This window comes from Arvicola amphibius, chromosome 8, assembly GCF_903992535.2.
Source record: "Arvicola amphibius chromosome 8, mArvAmp1.2, whole genome shotgun sequence".
Lineage (NCBI taxonomy): Eukaryota > Metazoa > Chordata > Mammalia > Rodentia > Cricetidae > Arvicola > Arvicola amphibius.
In genome coordinates, this window is record NC_052054.1 from 17,319,939 (window position 1) to 17,341,664 (window position 21,726).

At 38.6% G+C, this 21,726-nt stretch overlaps 1 protein-coding gene across 2 annotated transcripts in view; it reads right to left on the reverse strand.

Annotated features, from left to right (window-relative positions):
• Window positions 1-2,223: 2,223 nt before the first annotated feature.
• Tab2 (TGF-beta activated kinase 1 (MAP3K7) binding protein 2) overlaps window positions 2,224-21,726 on the reverse strand; it is a 57,903-nt gene continuing 38,400 nt past the window's right edge. For both annotated transcript variants that reach the window (XM_038338568.2, XM_038338569.2), the window contains 5 exons: window positions 19,057-20,557; window positions 11,760-11,920; window positions 11,458-11,551; window positions 10,377-10,457; window positions 2,224-4,188 (listed from right to left, as the gene is read on the reverse strand). In XM_038338568.2, coding sequence (XP_038194496.1) covers window positions 4,046-4,188; window positions 10,377-10,457; window positions 11,458-11,551; window positions 11,760-11,920; window positions 19,057-20,557 — 1,980 coding nt within the window. In that variant the 3' untranslated portion in view covers window positions 2,224-4,045. The remainder of the gene's footprint in view (window positions 4,189-10,376; window positions 10,458-11,457; window positions 11,552-11,759; window positions 11,921-19,056; window positions 20,558-21,726) is intronic.

Consider the following 21,726-nt stretch of genomic DNA (forward strand, 5'->3'; position numbering starts at 1 on the left):
TTTTTTAAAAAATATATATATTTATTGATTACATATACAATATTCTGTCTGTGTGTATGCCTGCAGGCCAGAAGGGGGCACCAGACCCCATTACAGATGGTTGTGAGCCACCATGTGGTTGCTGGGAACTGAACTCAGGACCTTTGGAAGAGCAGACAATGTTCTTAACCTCTGAGCCATCTCTCCAGCCCCGGTGATGAAGTCTTGTTGGAGGAAGTAAGTCACGGAGTGGGGTGGGAGGTGCCACCTCCAGTTCACCGTTTCATGCTTCTGCCACAATGCCTGTGTCTGCCACCATGCTGGACTCATTCCTCTGGAGTGTAAGTCACAGAAACTCCTTTCTTAAGTAGATTTTGGTCACAGTGTTTTACCACAGCAACAGCAAAGCAGTAAACTAAACATACAATAAATAAAACATAAACTGGAGCCCAAAGTATGTTCACCCGTAAAGGAATGTTTTCTAATGTAACAGGGAATTATGCGAATGGTGAGCAGATATTAATTCTGGCAATGGTCTCTAGTATAAACACTTATTTTTCAAGGCTAAGTTGGCCAGTTTCAAGGCCATGGACTGAACATTCTTCACCTCTGAGTCTTCCATTACTCACTAAAATTTCCCACTAGCATTGAGGAAGAGGAAACTCACAAAATGTCAGTTAATTTGGTGTTTATAAAGGTTTTATCATTTACAGTAGCTAAAACAGTTTTGGACTATGCTAGTACAATTTTATGATTTCAATTTTCCAATACAAAATTAATTCTATACAATAGATTGGCTGTATATTATTATTATTATTATTTTTTAAAGAGGGGCCATAGAGCAGGCTTAGCAGGTGAGGGCCAAGTTTGATTCCCAACGCTCATATCAGGGAGCTCACACTGGGGGACCTACTAACCCGGGCCCCTGTGGTCACTACTCACATGTACACACCCACACAGAAAGTAAATGGCCGGGTATGGTGACATATAAACCTGGAATCACTGCACCCGGAGGGCTAGCCTAGGCAAGCAAAACCTTGTACAAAACGCCTAAAACGTAGAAATAGTAACTTAAGAAAATCCCATTTTCTTCACAGAAGCCCACAGCCTGGGTCTACATATATATATATATATATAGTAACAGATGCCGACTGATGTTTTATGTGTACATTTGTGTGTTTGCACACCATACCCATGCACAGCAGGCAGAGAACTTCTGGGAGTCGCTTGTCTCTTCCCCACCATGTGACTCTGGGCACTGAAAGCTACCAGCTAAGCCATCTCTCTAGCCCCGGCTAAGTTTCAGTCAAAGTCCCCATGTTCAGTTTCTATGAAGTACCCACCCCCATCACGGAATACAGTGTCAGTTTCTAAGGATGTGGCACATTCTCTGGGAGGTTCTCAAGTGTGCGGTTCCATTTCAACACAGTTTTTCTACAGCTGGTGTCCAGACCACTGTCTTGTGTTCAGGCCTCCTATTCTTTGGCAAAGAAAATTCCTCTCCCACCAGGTCTCAAAGACTCACCGGAGGGCCTTAGTGCATAGACCATGTCAAAGACACCAGGAAACATGGCTTTACTTTTCAATCTCAGAAAGGATGAGTCCTAACTTTTGAAAAGTGTGACTACGAGTCTTCTTCAGAAGCACCACTGCAAACTCGGCACCAATGCATCATCGTAGGCTTAGCAAACATAAACTGGCTAGGCCAAAGGATCCAAGAAGTCACATCTGTTTTGTACAATGGGGCACAATTTTAAAAAACAAAATGAATAGTTAAAATATAATATGAAATGGGGGCCATGGGAGAGGGTTGAAGGGGAGGGGAGAGAGAGGGAGGGGAGCAGAGAAAAAAATATCATAAAAAGAAACCACTATCCACTTTCTCCCTCAGTTATAATCTGGTTGCTTTCATTAGTTAGAAAACAGCCTGGAAGCCAGGAATGGTGCAAGCTTAGAATAATGGACTTGGGAGGCTGAGGCAGCAGGACCGCAAATTTGATGCTAGCCTGGTCTATGTAGTGAGATCCTGCCTGCAAAAACAAACTAGCCAGCCAAGCAATCAAGACACTCAAAAGAAACTGACAATAAAATAAAATAAAATAAAATCCATGACCAGAGGGAAGCTGGAAGCTTCTGAGAAGACTCAAGAGGATGCGGGGCTGCTCTCTCCTGACTCCAGTCAACACGCAACAATGCTGGGCACAAACTGTCCCACAAACACCAAAAACAAGTCACAAATCCACATTAGAATATAAGTTTTTTAATTTTTATAAATAACTTATCTGTTACAAAGATAGTTTACCCAGCTAAATCACAAAACCATCAACTCAAGATATCCAAATTACATTTTATTAATAAAACAAGTAAAAACTGATTTACCAATCTTCACATAGAACTGCAGAGGAAGCTGAAAAACAAGGCCTACTTTTAAAACAAAATGCATCAAACATACGAGGTTTGGGGTCTGTTGTCTAGTGACCGATGATTGCCATATTTCTTTCCATACTCATGATGCAAAGCCTGGAGGCCAAGGCTCTGGCCTTCACAAGGCTCACCTGTAATAATCCTGTTGATTTAAACATAGCCACTTGTGAACATCTGCAGTGGGACAACCCACAGTATTTCCTGTCTTTGCTAGATTTCAGCACTTCCCTTAGCCCCACTCTAAGCACTGATAGACAATTTCATAATTCTTTTTAAACGCATACTGTTACTTTTTCTTGATTTCATTTAGTTATATACATTCCTGATCATATGAATATTTATTTTCCTTACAAAAATATATCATCAAAATAAAGAGATGTCTGAGGTTGTTTCAGTGTTCAAGTCTGCTTGTTTTCTTTCCTTTTTCCAGCTTTTCTTCAGTTGTCCTAAAGATGACTATGTTTTATAAATACACATGAATGTCACCAAGTCAGGGTTAGAAATGGACTGTCCCAACAGTACAGCAACTACACTTCTTTCCAACAAGAAAAAAGGCTGTGGTACCGCTACTGTGGCTGCTTCTGAGACTGAACGTTCCCAGTGAGAACCTCCTTGAAGTTCTGTGGGACACCATACATGGGGCAAGATGTAGGTGGGCTTAAATACTTTTTGCTTTAAGCTGCTGTAGAAGACAAAACGACACGCTGGTCACCCACCGCTCAAGTCAGTGTACAGCGTGACCTACTGACATGTCTGCAGTGTTCCTGCAACTCACACGCAGCGCCTGCACGTCTTCTCAGAGCACGGGCACACAACGGGACAAAGGACAGGAGCAGGAGGGAGTTATGTGTGCATGGTTTCATTTCATTAATGCTTTTATCTTACGGCATTGCTTTTCAGTAAGGCTTAGAGAGGAACATGATCGTGCCTACTAAAAGGGAAAAAGAACATTAGTTAACAAAAGTCTATTACACCATACATATAGAAATATAAGAAAATAATGAAGAAATCACTTAAAGCAGACGTGAGAGATCTGTACAGTAGGGAAGGCTTTGGGGAGCTCACTGCGGATTTGTACAGACAATGCATACTGCTTTCATTTTCATCATTAGACCCTAGATGCTGGCTTCACAGAGACGTCTTCAGGGAAGACAAAAGACAAGGCCAAGAGTACCACAGATTTGTGAAGTCTGCCCGCATCCACTGGCACTATGCGGCAGCAGAGCTTTTAAATAGTTAAACCTTGTTCCTTCTCTTCGTGTATGTAGTGTTTCACCAAAAACTTTAAAAACACAAAAAAAGCTATCATCCTATTCCTTCCTCCTGTCAGAATCAGTAGTGACATGAAGGGGAAGTACTGGGGACGCCTAGGCATTGACAGGGCGAGGATGGTCCATGGTGGGACAGTGACGCTGTGCGTGGTCAGGCAGCAGGCAGCCCAGTCTCTCAGATCATGGTTCACGTGACATTAGACTGAGGTATTACTAGCGCTGTGGACTGACACTGAACACGGCACGCCACCGTCCTGTCACACACACCTTCCACTGGACTAAATCCTATGTAGCAGTGAAACATTTCCCCGATGACAGAGGACTTCCTTGAATTTCAGATGTGGTTTTAGAGGAGACACGGGGCCTTTGGCTCAGAAATGCCGAGGCATCTCGCACTGTTCACAGCGGATTAAGGCCGGGTGATTGAGAAAAGTACAGGCAGTGCAATTCCACTGAGCCCCCTCCTCATCCTCGGTGTCGTGGGTCTTTGGTGCTTTGATGGTGGGCCTTTGATCTGTAAGGAGGCAAGAGGAAGAGAAAAGCTAAAGAAGTAGGAAAAACCCAAAGTCTATCAAATTACTGGTGACTGACTAAGGTGGCAGGAAGGCAGCTGTCAGCAGACGCGTGCTTTCCCAGCCTCCTTCAGTCTGCTGCTTCTCCTCTGAGAAGAGCCACTCGATGTGACAGAAGGGGAGCTACTCTTCACCACACCCGAAGGTCACTTAAGACTGTGAGTGTGATCGTGAGTTTCACTCCCCATTCAAGCAGGGTTTATGTTTGTTTCTTACTAGGAATGGAAGTTTCAATTAAAAGTATTTTTTTTCTTAAATCTACTGAAAAAAAAAAAAAAAAAAACCAAACAAATCTTTAGTAACTGTTTTTTGAGACTGTGTCAGCCTACGTAACCCAGGCTGGCCTTCAATTTTAGCAATCCTCAGGTCAATTTGTTATATGTATATGTATTTCTGATCTTGATTAAGGTATTGTAATTGTGTAGTTCATTTAAAAATGTAATGTATAATTAGAAAATATAGGTTGTTAATGGATAATCATTGATAATAGTCAAGCTTATAGTCATGTTAATTAGATTTTCTAGATATATAGAGATATATTTTAGTGAAATAGACATTCTTCATATCTTTCAAAGACTGCAGAATATGGCATTTTAAATGTTTTTAATAACTTAGGGTTTTTCATGACAATGAGACACGTCTGCTCCTGGCAGCACCAATCTACTTTGAGAGGAAGATGGGCATCAAAGAGGCTACTTATGGAGTTTGTTAGCCATTTGGGCAAGAAACTGCTCTTGCCTGGACTGTTGCATAAACTGGACACAAGGAACCCACAGAAAGAGGACTGCTAAACTTGCCTAAAGGTGAGATGGTCTTTCGGGGTTCCTGATTCATGAAAGAGTCTGCGAGACGTTCTGCAGGACACAGCAAAAAGTGACTAAACTGTCTTTGAAATTTCCTGCTTCATGAAAAAGTCTGCTGGATACTATGGGCCTGAAGGCTGAAGATGGATGCCCCAACGGTACAGAGGAACTTTGGGTGACTGTCTAGGCAGCGAGTTGTCTCTGTCATTTCTAGAGTTTTAAAGTTACAAATGACTTGTTTACTTAGGTAGCATTATATCCTTCTGGAGTCTTTGATGGAGTTGAATAAATAGATAGTTATAGATTTCCTTAGTTATGATAAAAGATAAAATAGATTTAAATATTGTAACTGTAATACTTGCTTGATAACTGTTTTATATGTAATTTTGCTATGTTAAAGTTGAAGCCTTTCTTTTTTGTTTAAACAGGAAAAGGGGAAATGATGGAGGAGAGTTATCTGTCTATGTTTCTTTCATTGGTTAATTAATAAAGAAAACTGCCTTGGCCCTTTAATAGGATAGAAAATTAGGTAGGTGGAGTAGACAGAACAAAATTGTGGGAACAAGGAAGTAGAGTTGGGGAGACGCTTCAGGCAGTCGCCATAGTGAGTCTCCATGCTTCTCCTCTCCGAGATGGACACAGGTTAAGATCTCTCCTGGTAAGCCACACCTCGTGGTGCTACACAGATTACTAAATATGGATTAAAGGAAGATGTGAAAATTAGCCGATAAGAGGCTAAAACTATGGGCCAGGCAGTGTTTTAAAAGAATACAGTTTCCGTGTAATTATTTTGGGTAAAGCTAGCCGGGTGGCGGGACGCAGCCCGCGTTTCCTTCTACACTGGGTACTGGGATTTTAAGTGTGTGATATAAAACTTGTTTTTAAACAGTAAGTCCCCCCTCTCCCCGAGACAGGGTTCCTTTGTGTAGCTTTGGAGTCTGTCTTGGAACTTGCTCTGTAGCCCAGGCTGGCCTCTGCTTGGATAAAGGTGTGAGCCACCACTGCCTGGTCTAAAAAAACTACTTTCTAAACTGTTTACACTTAGGTCAATAACGAATGCTGAAAAAGTAAGCTGGTGTCAAGAAATCATCACATTTTCCAGTTTTATTTTTTAAAATCAAGCATGGTATGGGAGAGCACTGAATCTGGTTTACCACAGCAGGGAGCTTTTTGCACTGTGTTCAGAGATCCTTAAAGATGGAGCTCTTTAGCTGCCATAACCAAAAGTCACCACCTCAGCAATGAGGTCTTCATCTAGCACGTTTATCTTACACTTAAGTTATAATACAGTCAATTGTTTTAAACACGTATGCACTTTGCATATGTGTATGTGTTGAGTACATGCATGTAGAGGTCAGAGGACAACTTGTGGGAGTTGGTTTGTTCCTTCCACCATGCAGACCCCGAGGACTGAACACAGCTCACCATGGGTTCGTGGCCCCAAGTGCCCTTACCATTCAAACATCCTACCAGCTCCACTTGAGCTAATGCTTGTATATGAAGTGAGGTAGGGGGCCAATCCCATTATTTGCCAGTTTCATTTACTGAAACACCCACTGTGTGTTTCTGGCCCCTTATTAAAGATAAGGCAACTACCAATGTACCTTGCTTGTTTCTGTTCTGTTCCTCCAGCCTGGGTATCATGTTGTTTACCCAGCACTGACTGTACTGTTTTGATTACTGCAGCTCTGTCATCGATTTTGAAATAAGAGTATGTTATCTTCAGCTTTGTCCTCACTTGAGATTGCTCTGGCAATTTAAAGTCTTTTCTGTATGAATTTTAGGATATTTTTCTAAAGAATGACATTAGAATTTTGATAGTGACTACACAATCTATGGACTGAGGCTGAAGATGGCTCAGCAGTTAACGAGCTCTGGCTGCTCTTCCACAGGACCCAGGTTCAATTCTCAGCACCTACATGGTGGCTCACAACTGTCTGTAACTCCACTTCCAGGAGATCCAATACTCTCACACAGATACATGCAAGTAAAACACTAATGTACATTAAAAAAAAATACATCTGTAAATCATCTTGGTTATCTTAGATAACAGAGCAGTAAAAATTTTCCAATCCATGAACATGAATTTTTCTGCTAGTTTCCTTCTTCCGTATTTATAATTCTGGTATAAAATTCTTCCACCTCTCTAAAGTATTTTATCTTTTTGATTGTCACTGTGAATAAAAATGAATTGTTTTCTTTATATCTATGAATTTCTTTTGCATAATTGTAGAAAAAAACAACTGAATTTTGAAGGCTGACTTTATATACTGCAATATTAGTGAACTCACTAAGTAGGTTTAACAGTGGATGCTTGAAACCATGGCTAATACTGATCCTGATACATGCTATAATTTTTCTTAACATATAAATACCTATAAAACAATTTATAAATTAGGCACAAAATGTTAAAAGAGTAACATTTCATAGTTCTAAATAATAAACAGATTATAAATTATATAAATTATAAGCAGATTATAATACTATACTAATAAATTCTATCTAAACGTTATAAATTATTTCTGGGATACTCCACATGGTATTTTAGAATGTGAGTAGCTGGCTACCAATTAAGAGAAACTACAGCTTGGAGATAAGCGCATGATCAGTTTCTGCAACTAGGGGGAATTTTGTTTCCTCTTTTCTGATTTGGAAAAATCTGATTTTCTGATTTTTATATTTTTTTTCCTAAAAGAAGTAGAGATGGTGGGCACTCCTAAGGCTTTTAAGTTTCCCCCACTAAGACATGATCTGTGTGTTTCGTATGCTGAGGTTAGATCCCCCTTTGCTTACTGACTCTTACTATTTATTAACTTGCTGTGGGTGTGTGTGAGGGTACATGCACGCCAGGGCACAGTACAGAGTTTAGAGGACGGCTCCAGGAGCACATTCTCCCCATTACATGGGCTCCAGCGACTGATCCAGGTCGCCAGGCTTCACAGGAGGAACCTCTCTGGGTTACAGCATCTTGTATTTTATGCTTTAATCAGGAGCGGATGAATTTTCATCAAATGCCCTCTAAGTGCCTACTGACATGGCATGGCTTCTTCTTTGTTTCTACTTGTATAACAACGGACTAATCTGTCTATGTCGAGCAGTTCTTATATATCAAGGGTAAAGCCACTTGGCCCTGGTGATGGTCTTTCTAGGATAATGTTAAAACTACAGTAAGAACGCACACACGTGCTCACTAGTATCTGAGCCTAGAGTCTCCCATTACTTGAGTCTTTGGCCAGCTTTGGTCTCATCAAGATTTGCAAGTGTTCCTTTTCAGTTTTCAGGGGGAAAAGAATTTGTACTAATTCTCTGAATACCTCACAGAATTCACTCAAAAAGCTATCTAATTCTTTGCACCTTTCAAAGAGATATTTTCATTATGGATTCAATCTCATTATCAGCAGGCTTGTATTTTTTGATTCAGTTGGATAGAATTTCTTGGAATTCATTTCTTAGAAGTTACTAGCTTGTTGACACAGAAATGTTCACATTGGTCTCTTAAGAGTTTTTTTTTTTTCTTTTTTTGAGGCTTCTCAAGGTTGTCATGGCTTCTCTTTCAATTTCTATTTGAAATTTCCCTCTCCTTAATCTGTCTAGATAAGGGTTTATAATTTTACTTTTTTAAGTATTTTAATCCATTTTCTACTGTTTTAAATGATTTATGTTTACCCTTCGTTATTATTTTCCTTCTATTAACTTTGGGTCTACTTTCTTATGCTAGGTCCTGTGGTGTGTAATTAGGATGAGTTATGTTTCTAATGCAGTTTCTCTCTATAAATTGAACATTTGTGTTGCTTTTGTTGCCTCTCAGGTTTTGGTGTGTTTGGTTTTTGTTTTTTCTTCTAGATACTTCTGTGTCAAAAGTGGGGTCCTGGGATGAAACTTTAGGCCTTGGACTTGCTAGGTAGATTTACATCAGTGAGCTACATATTTCCAGCTCATGCTGCAGATACTTTACAAGTTCATTTCCTCAAGACCCAGTGCATAGTGAAGAGGGTATTGCTTATTTTCCATGAATTTTCTGGTTTCATTAGACTGAAGTTGAAAGATGGTTGAAATAATTCTGACCTCAGGTTTGTTAAAAACATACTTTAAGGTAAGATAGTACTGTAAATGCTTGTGTCTTCTTATTGAGTGTATCATATACATAAAATCATTCTTTGTCTTTCAAGACAACTTTAGATTAAAAAAATTCTGACTAATTATAGCCATTCATGATTTCCACTTATTACCACTTTATAAAATAGGTTTTTCTATCTCTTCACTTTTTAGTTTTTATGTCTTTATCACAATGAGTCTCTTGATTCAGTGTATTGCTGAATCCTGCTTATTAAAATTCACCCATTTGCTCCATCAGTTGGTAAGTATTCCCATGGAAGGCACTGGTTGCAAAGTGTGCTTACTTAGCAACTTCTCCCCTCTCCTTTCCAACTGTCTTCCTTGCTATCTGATGATTCTTTTATTTCTTCTGTTTTTTAAACCATCTAGATTTGTTAGGAGTATGTTTTCCCTTCTTTGTGATTGCATAGATATCCTTCAGTTCTATCTTTCTATTTTAAGTTGGCTGAAGACTTAATTTCAATTCCATGCAAAAGCTACAATTTCACCAACTCTACCTTGCCATATTATGTGTTTCTTGGAGTCAAAATTTGTTCTCTTAATACTGTATGTCTATTTTCATTTCTTTAAATTTAACTTCTCTTAGGGCTAAAAGAAAATTATGCACCATGGATGATTAACAAGTGTCACAGTAACCTAAATGTACATGCTTACATATTTTACTTTGATCAGTCAGATTTATGCACATAATTCCATTTGTACACATATTCTAACGCCTGGCTCAAATACAGACTTATTTCAATATGTTTTAGTTTGGCGCACACATATTCTGTGACTGTCAATGCTACAAAATGTTACTAGATGATACTTTTTGAAATTTATCTGGAATCCGGATATATTACTCAGAATTATACAGAACAATGTTTTTGAAAAATAAAATTTTGTAAGGTGACTTCCTTATCATTGTTTAAAAATTTAAAGAAAATAAACTTTTGTACTTTGTTTTAAACCCAAACTTTCTGTTTTGGGAGTACACAGTGGTTACGCAGGTCTCAAACATTACTCTTAAAGTTAAATACATTACACTTTTGCATCCCCTAACCCAAACACCAGAATGTAAATGAAAATAAACAAACATCTTCCTAAATCCACTCCAGAATGCCAAAGCTGGAAGCACTTCTGAAGTGAAAGGTTGAAAAAAGAATTAAAATTTTTTCTAAGATTTTGCTTTTCAAAATGTAACAGTTTTCACACTTAATGGATACACTAACCTTTGGGTTTTGGTGGCACAGGACCTACAAATCCAATATTGTCATAAAAGTTATGAATAGCGCTGGGGTTAAAATGTGGTCCTGAAATATATAAAAAGTAAATATATCAATATTACTTTTGATATATAAAAATACTCAATTTTATTTTTTAAAGCAAGCATTTCTTTCTAAAAATAAACAGAAGAAATGCTTTAAATTATACCCTCTTAATTTCAAAACCATATTCAAAATATAGGTATAAGATAATACTCATAAACAGAGGCAAGTGGTAAACTGGGAAGAAGTGAAATTAATGCTTGTGAGAAAGAATTAGAAGCAGACCCCTGGTTCTATGTGACAAGTTAAAATAATATCTTATTAACATTTTAAAATCAGTTTAAGCAAAATCCACCATCTTTTAGTTTAATGGATGCTGGACTACACACAGAAGTGTAACTCAAGACTTCTTTGTTAAGTTTCCTTGTCTCTTTTTAAATTTTATATATTTGTATTATTTCCCCAACTTCAGAATTAGATTTCAGTGATAAAATTTTATTTAGGTTTTTTTTTTTATGGAACTGACTTAAATATAAGTATGTTTTACTACAATAAGAAATTATTGATGGTTACTAATTGCTCAAAAAAGTATAAAGCCCTATCAAGGTCCTAAGAAGCTATAACTCTACTTTTATGTTCTTTCTGTTTTATCAATTAAAGATAGTCTCAGTGAAATGAGGACACACAATTCTTGAAAGGTAAAGTTACATGGACACATCCATAGTAATAAATCCTATTTATTACTCTACACACAGAAGCCAAACTGCTGACCATGCAGCCAGACACACAATCGTTGTCTTCCCTTACCACGGGGCTAAGCAGAAGGCTACAGCAGATCTAAAGGCTACTTAGTATATCTGCCTTCTTGAACGAACTGCATACTTACTGGGGGGAAAGGGGCGCTAAAAAGCCAATTGTTCTTCAGCACTATCTGGCTCAAAGGTGAATACTCTGAGACAGTGACTGGTAAGTCTGTTCTCAGGGACAGGAAAAGAGCCAGCAGATCAATTCAATGAATTTCAGCTGAGTATGCACTGAACTTTACCTCGGGCTTGAAAAAGATCAATTTCTTTGGTTAAGCAGTCAATGTCAATCTGGAGTTGTCTATTACAACTTCTCAACTGCTGCATTTCTTCGAGCTGAAAAATAATTCCATGTAAAAAAGGTTTGTATTGAATTATCATGTCATTAGTTAAGAAAGAATGGAGTTTGGCAGGGGAGGTAAGGACAGAGAACCAAGTAGGAATTAAGAGCATTTGCAGCAAACGAGAGCCAGCCTTTACACTATGGCAGCCGGCCTACTCTCCTGTGCAAGCGCAGAGGTCACAGGGGTTGTGCAAGACTTACTGAAGGTATTTGGGATATGGAATTTGATCTCTTCAGGCGCCTTCGAGTTAGATTGTTTTCCATTTCATTGACCTCAGATTTGAGTTTATCCAGCTTTTTCTTTTGCATCTCGAGCTCTCTCTGAAGCCGTTCCATCCTGGCCTTCTGGTGCACCAGCAGAGCTGCAACAAGACGACAAGCATGAGCCCCGCCCACTCCAGCAGCGACCCCAGCAAACACGGCAAAGGAATACAACAAACATTTCTGTGTGAGTTTGCAAGAACCCCAGAGCTACATTAAAACAAAGTATTGTTAAGCACTTACAATGTCAAAAGTCTTAATCTGGAAACAGTCTTAATTATTTAAGCAAATACTGTACACTTAAACTGCATTATGGCTGAAGACAATGTCTGTAGTCTCCTATTTTTAAATAGTTCTAGCATAGTCAATCAATCCACTTGCTGTTCTGTAGTTCACATCTGACTCTTGGAAAGATCAAGTCTCTTTCTACTTGCGTGACACACTGGTCTATACATGAGATATTCTAACATGACAATTTTACAGATATTTTCTAAGGGAGTATGTAATGGAGTAAATACATTTGACGTATGTAACTTAACAAACTGTTCAAAATGCACATTAAAAACTCATTTAGATAAACATTCTATTTTCTTATTCTCAGACTACACTTTGTGAAGCTACTTTAGCAGAATTTCTAAAAGAAGCAATAAATCTCGCAGCATACATGCTGAGCTGCTGGGAAAGCTTATCAAGCTGTCAAAAGGTGTATGCTGACGGGAGCCAGCCCTGTGAATGGGAGCTTTGTCGTTTAGGACAGCTGACTGAAAAGACACTTTGGGATGCTGCTACCCAGAGAAGTTAAGAAAATACCTTAAGCCGACATGTTTAGAAATGTTTGAATACACAAATACTTACCATGGTATTACAACTGCCTGAGTGTCCATGCTGTACAGTGACATGCTATACAGGTCATACCAGAGTCTAGGGATGCAGTAGCATTACTATACAGGCCTGGGAGCTCCATGGTAATTGCATGGTGAGTGGGATAGCTACATGGTACACTTTTCAGACGGAATCACTTGCTAAGTGTTGTATATCTGTACATTTTGGACTGAATTCCAGGGAAAGATAGAGTATGGAGAAAGGTCAGGATTTGAAGGGTAATGCTTAAAAGCGTACCCAAACTGAAGAAAATAAAATTATAATTCTAGAAGATAAAGGAACAATTTGTTCACCTAACTAAATTATCAAGAGTACAGAAGTAGAAACGCTTTCAAAGTTTGGGAGAATTTATCAGTAACAGGTAGCTGCTGCAATAATTTTTTAAACACGAAAATGAAGGAAAGGATGGCATATGATGACAAACTACCAAGAGCTGAGCAGAACAACCACGCAGGTCAACCGTGGTGAGCGTGTGAGGATGGCAGAGACGGCTGGAAGCTAAGTGTTTAAAATGCTAGACAATTAAAAAAGATTTAGGAAGTACGAGATCTGAGAAGTATGCCAGGGTCTTGGAAAGAATGCCCTAAGAGCATCTTCTCTGTGTTTCTCCTTAAGGGCTATGCTTATATTGACATAAAAGCCTATTCTTAAATGTTAACATGCTAACTGTTTAGAAATTACTAATGAAAGGAACAAAGGTGTAATTTATAAATGAAATACTCAATTTCTAAATTAAAATAACAAAAAGAAAAATAAAGAACACATGGTTTAAACCAAGTGGGCAAGGAAGAACATGAAAGACATAGAAAACAAAAATTTGACAATAATTTAAACTGTTATTAGTGACCACAATAAATGCAATCTTAATGTATTTGTTGGGACAGAGATATGCAAAAAAGATTCTTAAAAATATTGATTTTATTTACTATGTATATGTTTTGCCTGCACATATGTGTATTCCTTGTGCCTGCAGAGGTCAGGGGAGGAAAGAGGAACCTCTGGAACTGGAGTTATAGATGGTTGTGAGCCTCTATGTGGGCACTAGTAACTGAATCCAAGTTTGTTGTAAAACCACTTCTGGGCAATCTTTCTAGTCCACAAAGTAGTTTAAATAGTTCAGATATGTTTTTTTTTTATAACAAAACATTCTACTCATCCATTCTTTCAATGAGCAGAGAGGCTACTACATCGGAGGCAATGCAGGGACAGAATAAAGAGGCTCTGTGAGTTCACAGTAACAGAGAGAATAGGGTAAGAGAAGACAGTAACAACAGGACTCTTTGAAGGAACCTTACACAGATGGAAATGGGGAATTACAGAACACAGTAAGCACCATTTAAGCCCTCTTTTTTCCAAAATTAAATTAATGGATAAAAGTAATTTAACTATGCAACCCCTTTCTGTTGTTGGTACAACCACAAACGGGAGTAGTCAGTCACCAGCATGGCTTCTGGAGTATGCACATCTCAGAGAGAGCTGCCTTGGCTCAACAACTGCCAGCTTCTGGTGGACACCAATGTTTCTTAATTTTATTGGAAACCGTAAAAAGACACTTCAAATTCTAGATGGTGTTAGTTTTAATAATTTTAGGCACTTTAAATAATGCCTAATTCTTCCAGAAACATATAACTCAAAACTATTAGAAGAGAATGCACTTTAAGACAATCCATTGTAAAATGTCCCAAGTATTTATGGATATAAAGGTTTTAGAATTCTTTAAAAAAAAGTAATTTTTGCCACTAAAAGGTAATGGGTATTTATTTCTCAAGTCTTAAATTTATATGATTTAATGTGCCTAAATTAGGTATATGTCTAAGTCAGCTTTTAAAATAAATCTAAATTATTCTAGACTTCAATTGTGTTGGCAGCAGAGACTGTATCTGTTTTATATATTGCTGTATTACTACTAGACATTTATTTGGTGACTGAATAGCAAAAGATTCAAAGATGGCAGCTTTTTAAAGCATCCTGTTTTCATCTATTTTGCCATTTTTAAGGCTAGCTGAAATCAGATCTTGCAGTAGGGCCTGTAATTCAAAGAACAGACACAACAAGAAAACTGAGGCTAATGCGGATCTCTGTACCTAAGACATCCACATCATTTACATCCATACTGAAGAGGCCTGTGCTTGTACCTAAAATTGCATGCAATTTACAGCATTAGGTCCAGACACTGTCTAAAGCTTACTTCAGACACTAGGATGCTTACAGCTTAGACAGATCTCTCCTTTAGATCAGACAGTGCAGCAGTCTTCAAGTTAGTGACGGGATGTCATGAGGCCAGGTCAATGTGGTTTCAAGGAGCATCATCGTAAGTAAAGAGAAACACAGAACAAGATTTCTGCTGTCTGCTTTTCCAAATAATGAACATGGAAAGGTTTTCTAATTAAGATACAAACCCCAAAAACAAGAAGGGAAAAAGACCGGCAAAACTAAATATATAAAAATAAAGCATTTAAAAACATTAAGTGAGCACCGTTACTGCAAGTTAGGAAAGGAGACTCAGCACCCTTCAAAAACAGGCATGCTCACAAAGTAAGAAATATGAGTGTCTTCAAGGATATTCATCTTCACTCATAAAAACACAAGTTAAAAAACTCCAAACAATATATCTGTATGTCTCAGAACAAAGAAGTATTTTCTTTACCCAATCACTTATTCCCTCGACAAAAGGGGAGGAAAGATCTCATGAACACTGTCAAAGTGCTCTCTGCACAGACGAGTACAAGAAGTCTAGGAGCTCCGTGCGGAAACCGGCCCCATTTACTGTGCAGCACAGCGGGATGCAGAACTGCAGTTTACTTTGAACTGGGTACGGCTGTAAGACCTGCTTTCCCACAGAAGTCTCCTGCAGAAACTAGGGCTGTGGCTGGTCTGCTAGCATTTCTCCTGTCATGGGGCAGGGATGGGATTTTTTACTATCTGGTTCTTGGGTGGGGTGATGCAGAACAGAGCCCATCAGCTCATCTGTAAGGAAGTATTATAGAGTGCGAGGCAGGGAGAAAATGAAGTCAAAGCTTGTTCAGGCATCATTTTGAGACAAGGAGAAAGACCTTGTCTCAAAAAAAAAAAGTTAATATTTTCAACAGAAGCACATCTTATACTTTAAATAGGCTCTGGATTATTTGTGATAATACCTAATATCAGGTAAACATTACATATATAGCTATAAGGCTGTACTGCTTAATAAGAAAAAGTCTGTATTTCTGTAATATAGATGTAATCCTGACAGGTCAAATTTATCAACCTGTGATTAGATGTGATTATCTGATTCCCCCCCATGTACTTACAGATATCCATATGCATATAGTATATACTAAAAATGTGCTTATATGTATGTATATTTATATATATGAGTGACTATAAGGAGAAAGACTAAAATGTTAATAAAAATTGTATTTAACAGTTAAATGGTTAGATGTGGAGGCATGTTTACTGTATCTTCTATTTTGGTCAGACCTTTTTAATGATTTGCATATCCTTTAAGATACCAGTTGCTAAGGTGAGCTTTCCAAGGATGGGATATGCGGCCTCAGGAGGCAGCTGGAGGATGGACTTGCAGCTGCGGGAGCTCCTGTGTGACAGTGCTCTGGGTGACCCTGGGTAGAGACTTCTAGAGGAATTCTCTAAGACTAACGTCAAATTAAAAAAGTGGTTCCTGTAAAGAGTGGGAGGGGCTGACGGGTAGAAGACTTATTTGAAAAAACAAACAGAAAAACCAAACCATAAGCTGCTTGATGTCAATTTGTAATTATTGAGGTGATTATTTAATAACATTATTACAATAACAAAACAAAGTTCTATAGGAGACTTCTAAACAGCAACTCATAAAATTAAATTAAGTACCAACTTAAAAATTATAACTAATTTGAATTATATTTCCTTTTGAGAAAAAAAATCACTTAATTTGTATCACAACCAGAATTTTATTAAGTCTCAAATAGAAGTGCTATGATTTTATAATGAAACACTGGTGAAAAATGACAAGAAATGAGAAACATAAAAATCAACAAACTTTTCAACTCCCAATTTTTTTAGCTTGAATTTCTATTTTAGGTTCAAAGTCAAGGCTATTGCTTAACAACATCAAAACTTCTGTTAATATTAATAGGAAAATAGAATCACAACTATAACCAGAGACAAGACACTAAAGTATTATTAAAAGAACAATTTATGTATGTGTGTTTCTAAACAACAAAAGCAGTTTGCCATCTAAATCGTTCTTAGAGATGTTTCTGGAGAAGAAATATCGGTAAGTCATTTTGGCAGCTGTGCTCCTCTGCTGATCCTGGCTTTTCTAACATATACAATATGTATTTTTTCTTTCACCATGAAAACTGGTCTAAATGAGGGAAGTGTTTATTCTCTCCATCTATCTGAGTGGCCATTCCTACTAAGAGTACGCCTCTATGGGGAGAGGACTAGGTGGCGTCTCTGTTTTCCAGAAGCTGCTCTCTCTCTGGTTTCAATCAGGAGGGAAGAAGAATATAGCTTACAACTCAGTGATATCCCCAGGAAAATCTGAACAGTGGGAACAGCATCACAAAGGCCCAAGGGATGCCTTTCTTCCATGTTTACGGAGCCATGGAGGCCAGCAGGGCTGGGTCAAACAAGCAAGGTAGCACTGAAAGGAAAAAGCACGGCCAGCAGGACGGCTCCGTGGGGAACCATTTCACATGATGACTTGGTGACCTGAGACTGATCCCCTAAGCCACGTAAAGGTAGAAGGAGAAAAACAACTTCGAGTGTGTTCTCTGACCTCCACTCAAATGCTGTAGCACATACATTCATACCATGTTACATGCATGAATGTGCGAACATAAACACACACAACACACGTACTCATTCTCGAAATAAATGTAAAAAACACTAAAAATAAAAGTCAAAAGGTAGGTCAGCAGGGATGGCAGGCATGTGAAGAGACTCACTCCACAGCTGTCACTTGCACAGCGACAGGAACTGATGCAGTTCTGAACAGCATCTCTCTGGCTGCTGAGCTGCACGGGGGCCACAGGTGAGAGCGGGTGAGCTACTGTGCTCATCAGAGAGTGGTGGTGCTTAGATGAGAAAAGGGACCACGTGGGCAGGAGGACAGAATTCTGGATAGACTTGGAAGGATAACTGATAGGATTTTCAGTCAAATAAGACATATTATAAAGGAATCAAGAGTGTTTTAGAAAATTAAGTTGCCAGTAACTCCCTAAGGGAAGAATAAACTGGAGGAAAGGCCAGAAGCTGTTTTCAGATTCATTAAGTTTGAATACAAATGTCTCTAGAGAACGGGAAGAAAAAAATATGGAGACAGTGCATTTAAGAAACAGTTTTGCTTTCTTACTTAAGTTAAATACAAATAACTTTAATATTTATAATGTCCAGCCTAATAAGAATGAATATCTACTTTGTTAAAAAATTCCATTATCACATTTTATCTTCACAGAAATTTTGCTCTATATTTAAGAATCAGCAAATACTAGCCTGCCATTCTCCAGGAGAGGAGAAGACTGACTGAAGAATAACTTAGTGTTGGTGGAAAACTTAGTAATCTACAGAAACTCAGACAGTATTGAAAGCAAATAAAAACAGCTTCAGTTAATCACAGGTATTGGGAGCTATCTGTTTTAAAATAATTTCTAGTGTAAAAGAATCATCTACAGACCTCTAAAATACACATATGTATTGCCTCACTATACCAAGATGCTAACTGGGTCCTGGGCACCTGATGTTTTGACATCTCTATAGATGATTATGGAATTAGAAAACACAATGAGATGGAAGAGTCAGACTCCTCTAAGAAACTTAGTCATAAAGTCAGTGTATCAGAAAAGGATGAGGGGCCTCTAGAGAGATGGTTCAATGGGTAAGAGCACTTCTTGTTCTTGCAATGGACATGGGTTCAGTTTCCAGCACTCAAGTGTTGACTTACAACCATTCTTAACTCCAGTGACAGGACATCTGATGTCCTCTACAGACCCCTTTGGGCATCAGTGCTACACACACAGGCAAAACACTATTTATACATAAAAAACAATCTTTAAAAAGTATTTTAAGACAAACAAGCCTAAGCTGATGTTCTGAAGAGCTAATAACTACAAAACTTCACTCCAGATTATATGATTATAAAATTGAAATTAAAATTTATATGAATACGTTCAAATACTAAAATAATATTATTTGGGACATTTAAAGATGGAAGTTGGGTCAGGGAGACAGTCCCAGTGGAAGAGCACTTAGTTTAGCATGGCTAGTACTGCAAAACACAACAGAACAGAAGACACACTGATGCCCATTTCTTTTGGGAAACCACATGGACAATAAATGCAGCATGGAACATTATCTTCTTTAACATTAGCATTACCTTGCGTGTAGGCAGCATCATCAGATCCCATACTCAATTTCCGGGCTTCACTTATTCTATCCACATGTGCTAATGTAGGGTCCGTGAGGTGCTGAATATTCTCAGTTTCTACATAATGGTCAGGATGATTTAGAAGATTTGTAAGTTCAAAGGTAGGGGACACCACCCCTGGGGAAACTGCAGGGGGTTTATTGGGAGAAACGGTAATTTTGAAAGTATATTTTGTGTTAGGTTGAGTGACCACCACTCGAGGAGATGTTGCAGAGTTACTGCCTATTACTCGGCTTTTGGGAGGGTGGTGATGGATGAAGGCAGGACCCATGCTCACTTGCCCAGACATACTCCTGGAGGCTGCAGATGCCCCAGGGTTTGTGGATATGAAGAGTGTAGGTTGATTCCGCATGCCCTGCTCATCTCCTGTGGTGGCATTGGCTGAAATATAGACCTTAGGTTGACTACGGGAGATCATCTCGTCAGTACTTGGAGGACTGGCAGCTATGTAAACAGTGGGTTGATTTCTATTTAAGGTCTGGCTGTTGACCAACGAGGAAGTGTTGGGAGTTCGAGGTCCAGAAGAACGTAATTTTGAAGAACTGTTTCTTTGTGGGGGCTCAAGTTTGATTTCGATCTGGTTTTTTCGAGGTCCTGTTGAGATATTCTGAATGTTATATTGGCTATGGGCAGAAGACTGTGAGCTACCAGACGAATGAATTGTTGGCGGTTGTGGAGTAGTTGGCGAACTGATAGGCATGTAGACATGAGAGGTCTGATGGCCCTGCTGATTTGGCTGTTGGGTTGAGGTATGTGGCAAAGGATTGGACGTAGGATAAGTAGTCCAAGGACCAGGCTGCGAAGGTTGATAGGCTTGCTGAGGGTTTATGGGATTAAACTGAGATACCCAGCCAGAATGCTGTTGTGTCTGCCGAGCTGTACCACTAGGAGTTGTAATATAAGGCCTAATATAGATAGAATTTCCCTGTGGACTGTTAAGTACAGGCGGAGGTACACCATGTATGTGCAAAGACGTAGGAGTACTACGACCAGTCTGTATGTTTGGGGCTAAAGTTACCATAATAGGATTAAACCTGGGAGTTTGTTGAGAGAGGTTTGATGTCCCTTTGCTGCCTAGGTGAAATCCAAGATGTGGTGTTGAATTTGAAGCACCAGATGTACTGGGCATTCCAAAAACATTAAAGCCTTGAGGCACTTGAGCTGGTGCTGTCTGTGGCTCCTGCTGAAACAGTTCGCTATTGGACTGCCCACCTTGAAGCTGTCCATCACTAACACTGTGTGTTAAAGTCCTGCTTCCATTCACTCGACTTCCTTCTCTTCCATGGTGGTAAACATTCTGTGACTGCAAGTCCAAGTTGAGAGAAGTCATGTGATTGCGCAGACCAGAAATTCCAGACTCATCTGAAAAATTCAGGTCTCCTTCACCATAAAGATACCTTGTACTCTCCTGGGAGAGAACAGCACAGCAGGCATCCAGGTTGTTATTATTCTACAGAGCAAAATAAACACAGGTCACTCTTAGTCACGAGAAGTGAACACAAAGACTATCATTACCACAGAAATACTATATAATTAACACGTGAATATGTAATACAATTGTAAGAGACTTAAATCTTTTGAGAACTACTTTATGTATTAATATGAACTATTAATTCTTAATATTAGTATAATGGAAAAACTAAGCAGCAGTAGATAAATAAAAACCATTGTCTTAGAAGCTACTTAGTAAAACAGACCCGTCCAAATACAGTATAAGTGCAGCCTAATTAAAAATACAATTTTTATGCTAAACAACATAATCAACTTAAGAATATAATATGGTATAATTAAATTTCTTTTTAAAGTGAAATGACAAAATACAAAGTTCCTCAAACTACTTAGAAAAGTTAAGTATATAGTCAATCATTACACAAATTCTGTTAAACTAAAAATCATTTAGCAAGTGAATTTTTAGTGCTTCAAGGTTTTTTAAAAATCTAAAGTTAGTATCAAGTCATCAATTCCACATATGCATCCTCTTTTATAAAACATGTATCTACAAATGAAATGCAAGCACATGACAGCTACCTAAGGAACAAGTTCATGTCTCCGTCTTCAACAAAGCACCACAAAAACCCATTCCAGAGGAACAAAACAAAAAAAGCAAAACCCCAAAATAATTGTTTTAAAATAAAGTACCACATCATTAGTCATAAATCATCCACGTATACTTACTAAATACCAAATACACACACACACACACTAATCTTTGAGCCTGTGGAAGACTTAATGACAAAGAAAAGCAAGCTTTTCCCCCCTCAAAGAACAAGTCACTCAATCAGGTAGACAGTTTTGGAAAATGGCAGTAGTCAGTTCTCTAGGGTCTACAATCTCTCCAGCCAAGGATAGTTAGCTACATTTATAATACCCCAGCTAAATTCTAAATATTTATACTAAAAGCCACAAAGAGGGAGGTCTCACCCCTCATCAAAGCAGTTTCTTTTTGCAACAGACAGAGGCCAATACAGAAATCTACAAGTGGTGCATAGAACAACCTACTGTGAGGTGCCCAGCACCAATTGGTACGTCTACAATACAACCCCATACCACAGAGAGGGGGTAAGACTGTAAGAGCCAGAGGACCAGGATGCCTGCTGCGAGTGTCTTCTACACATGACA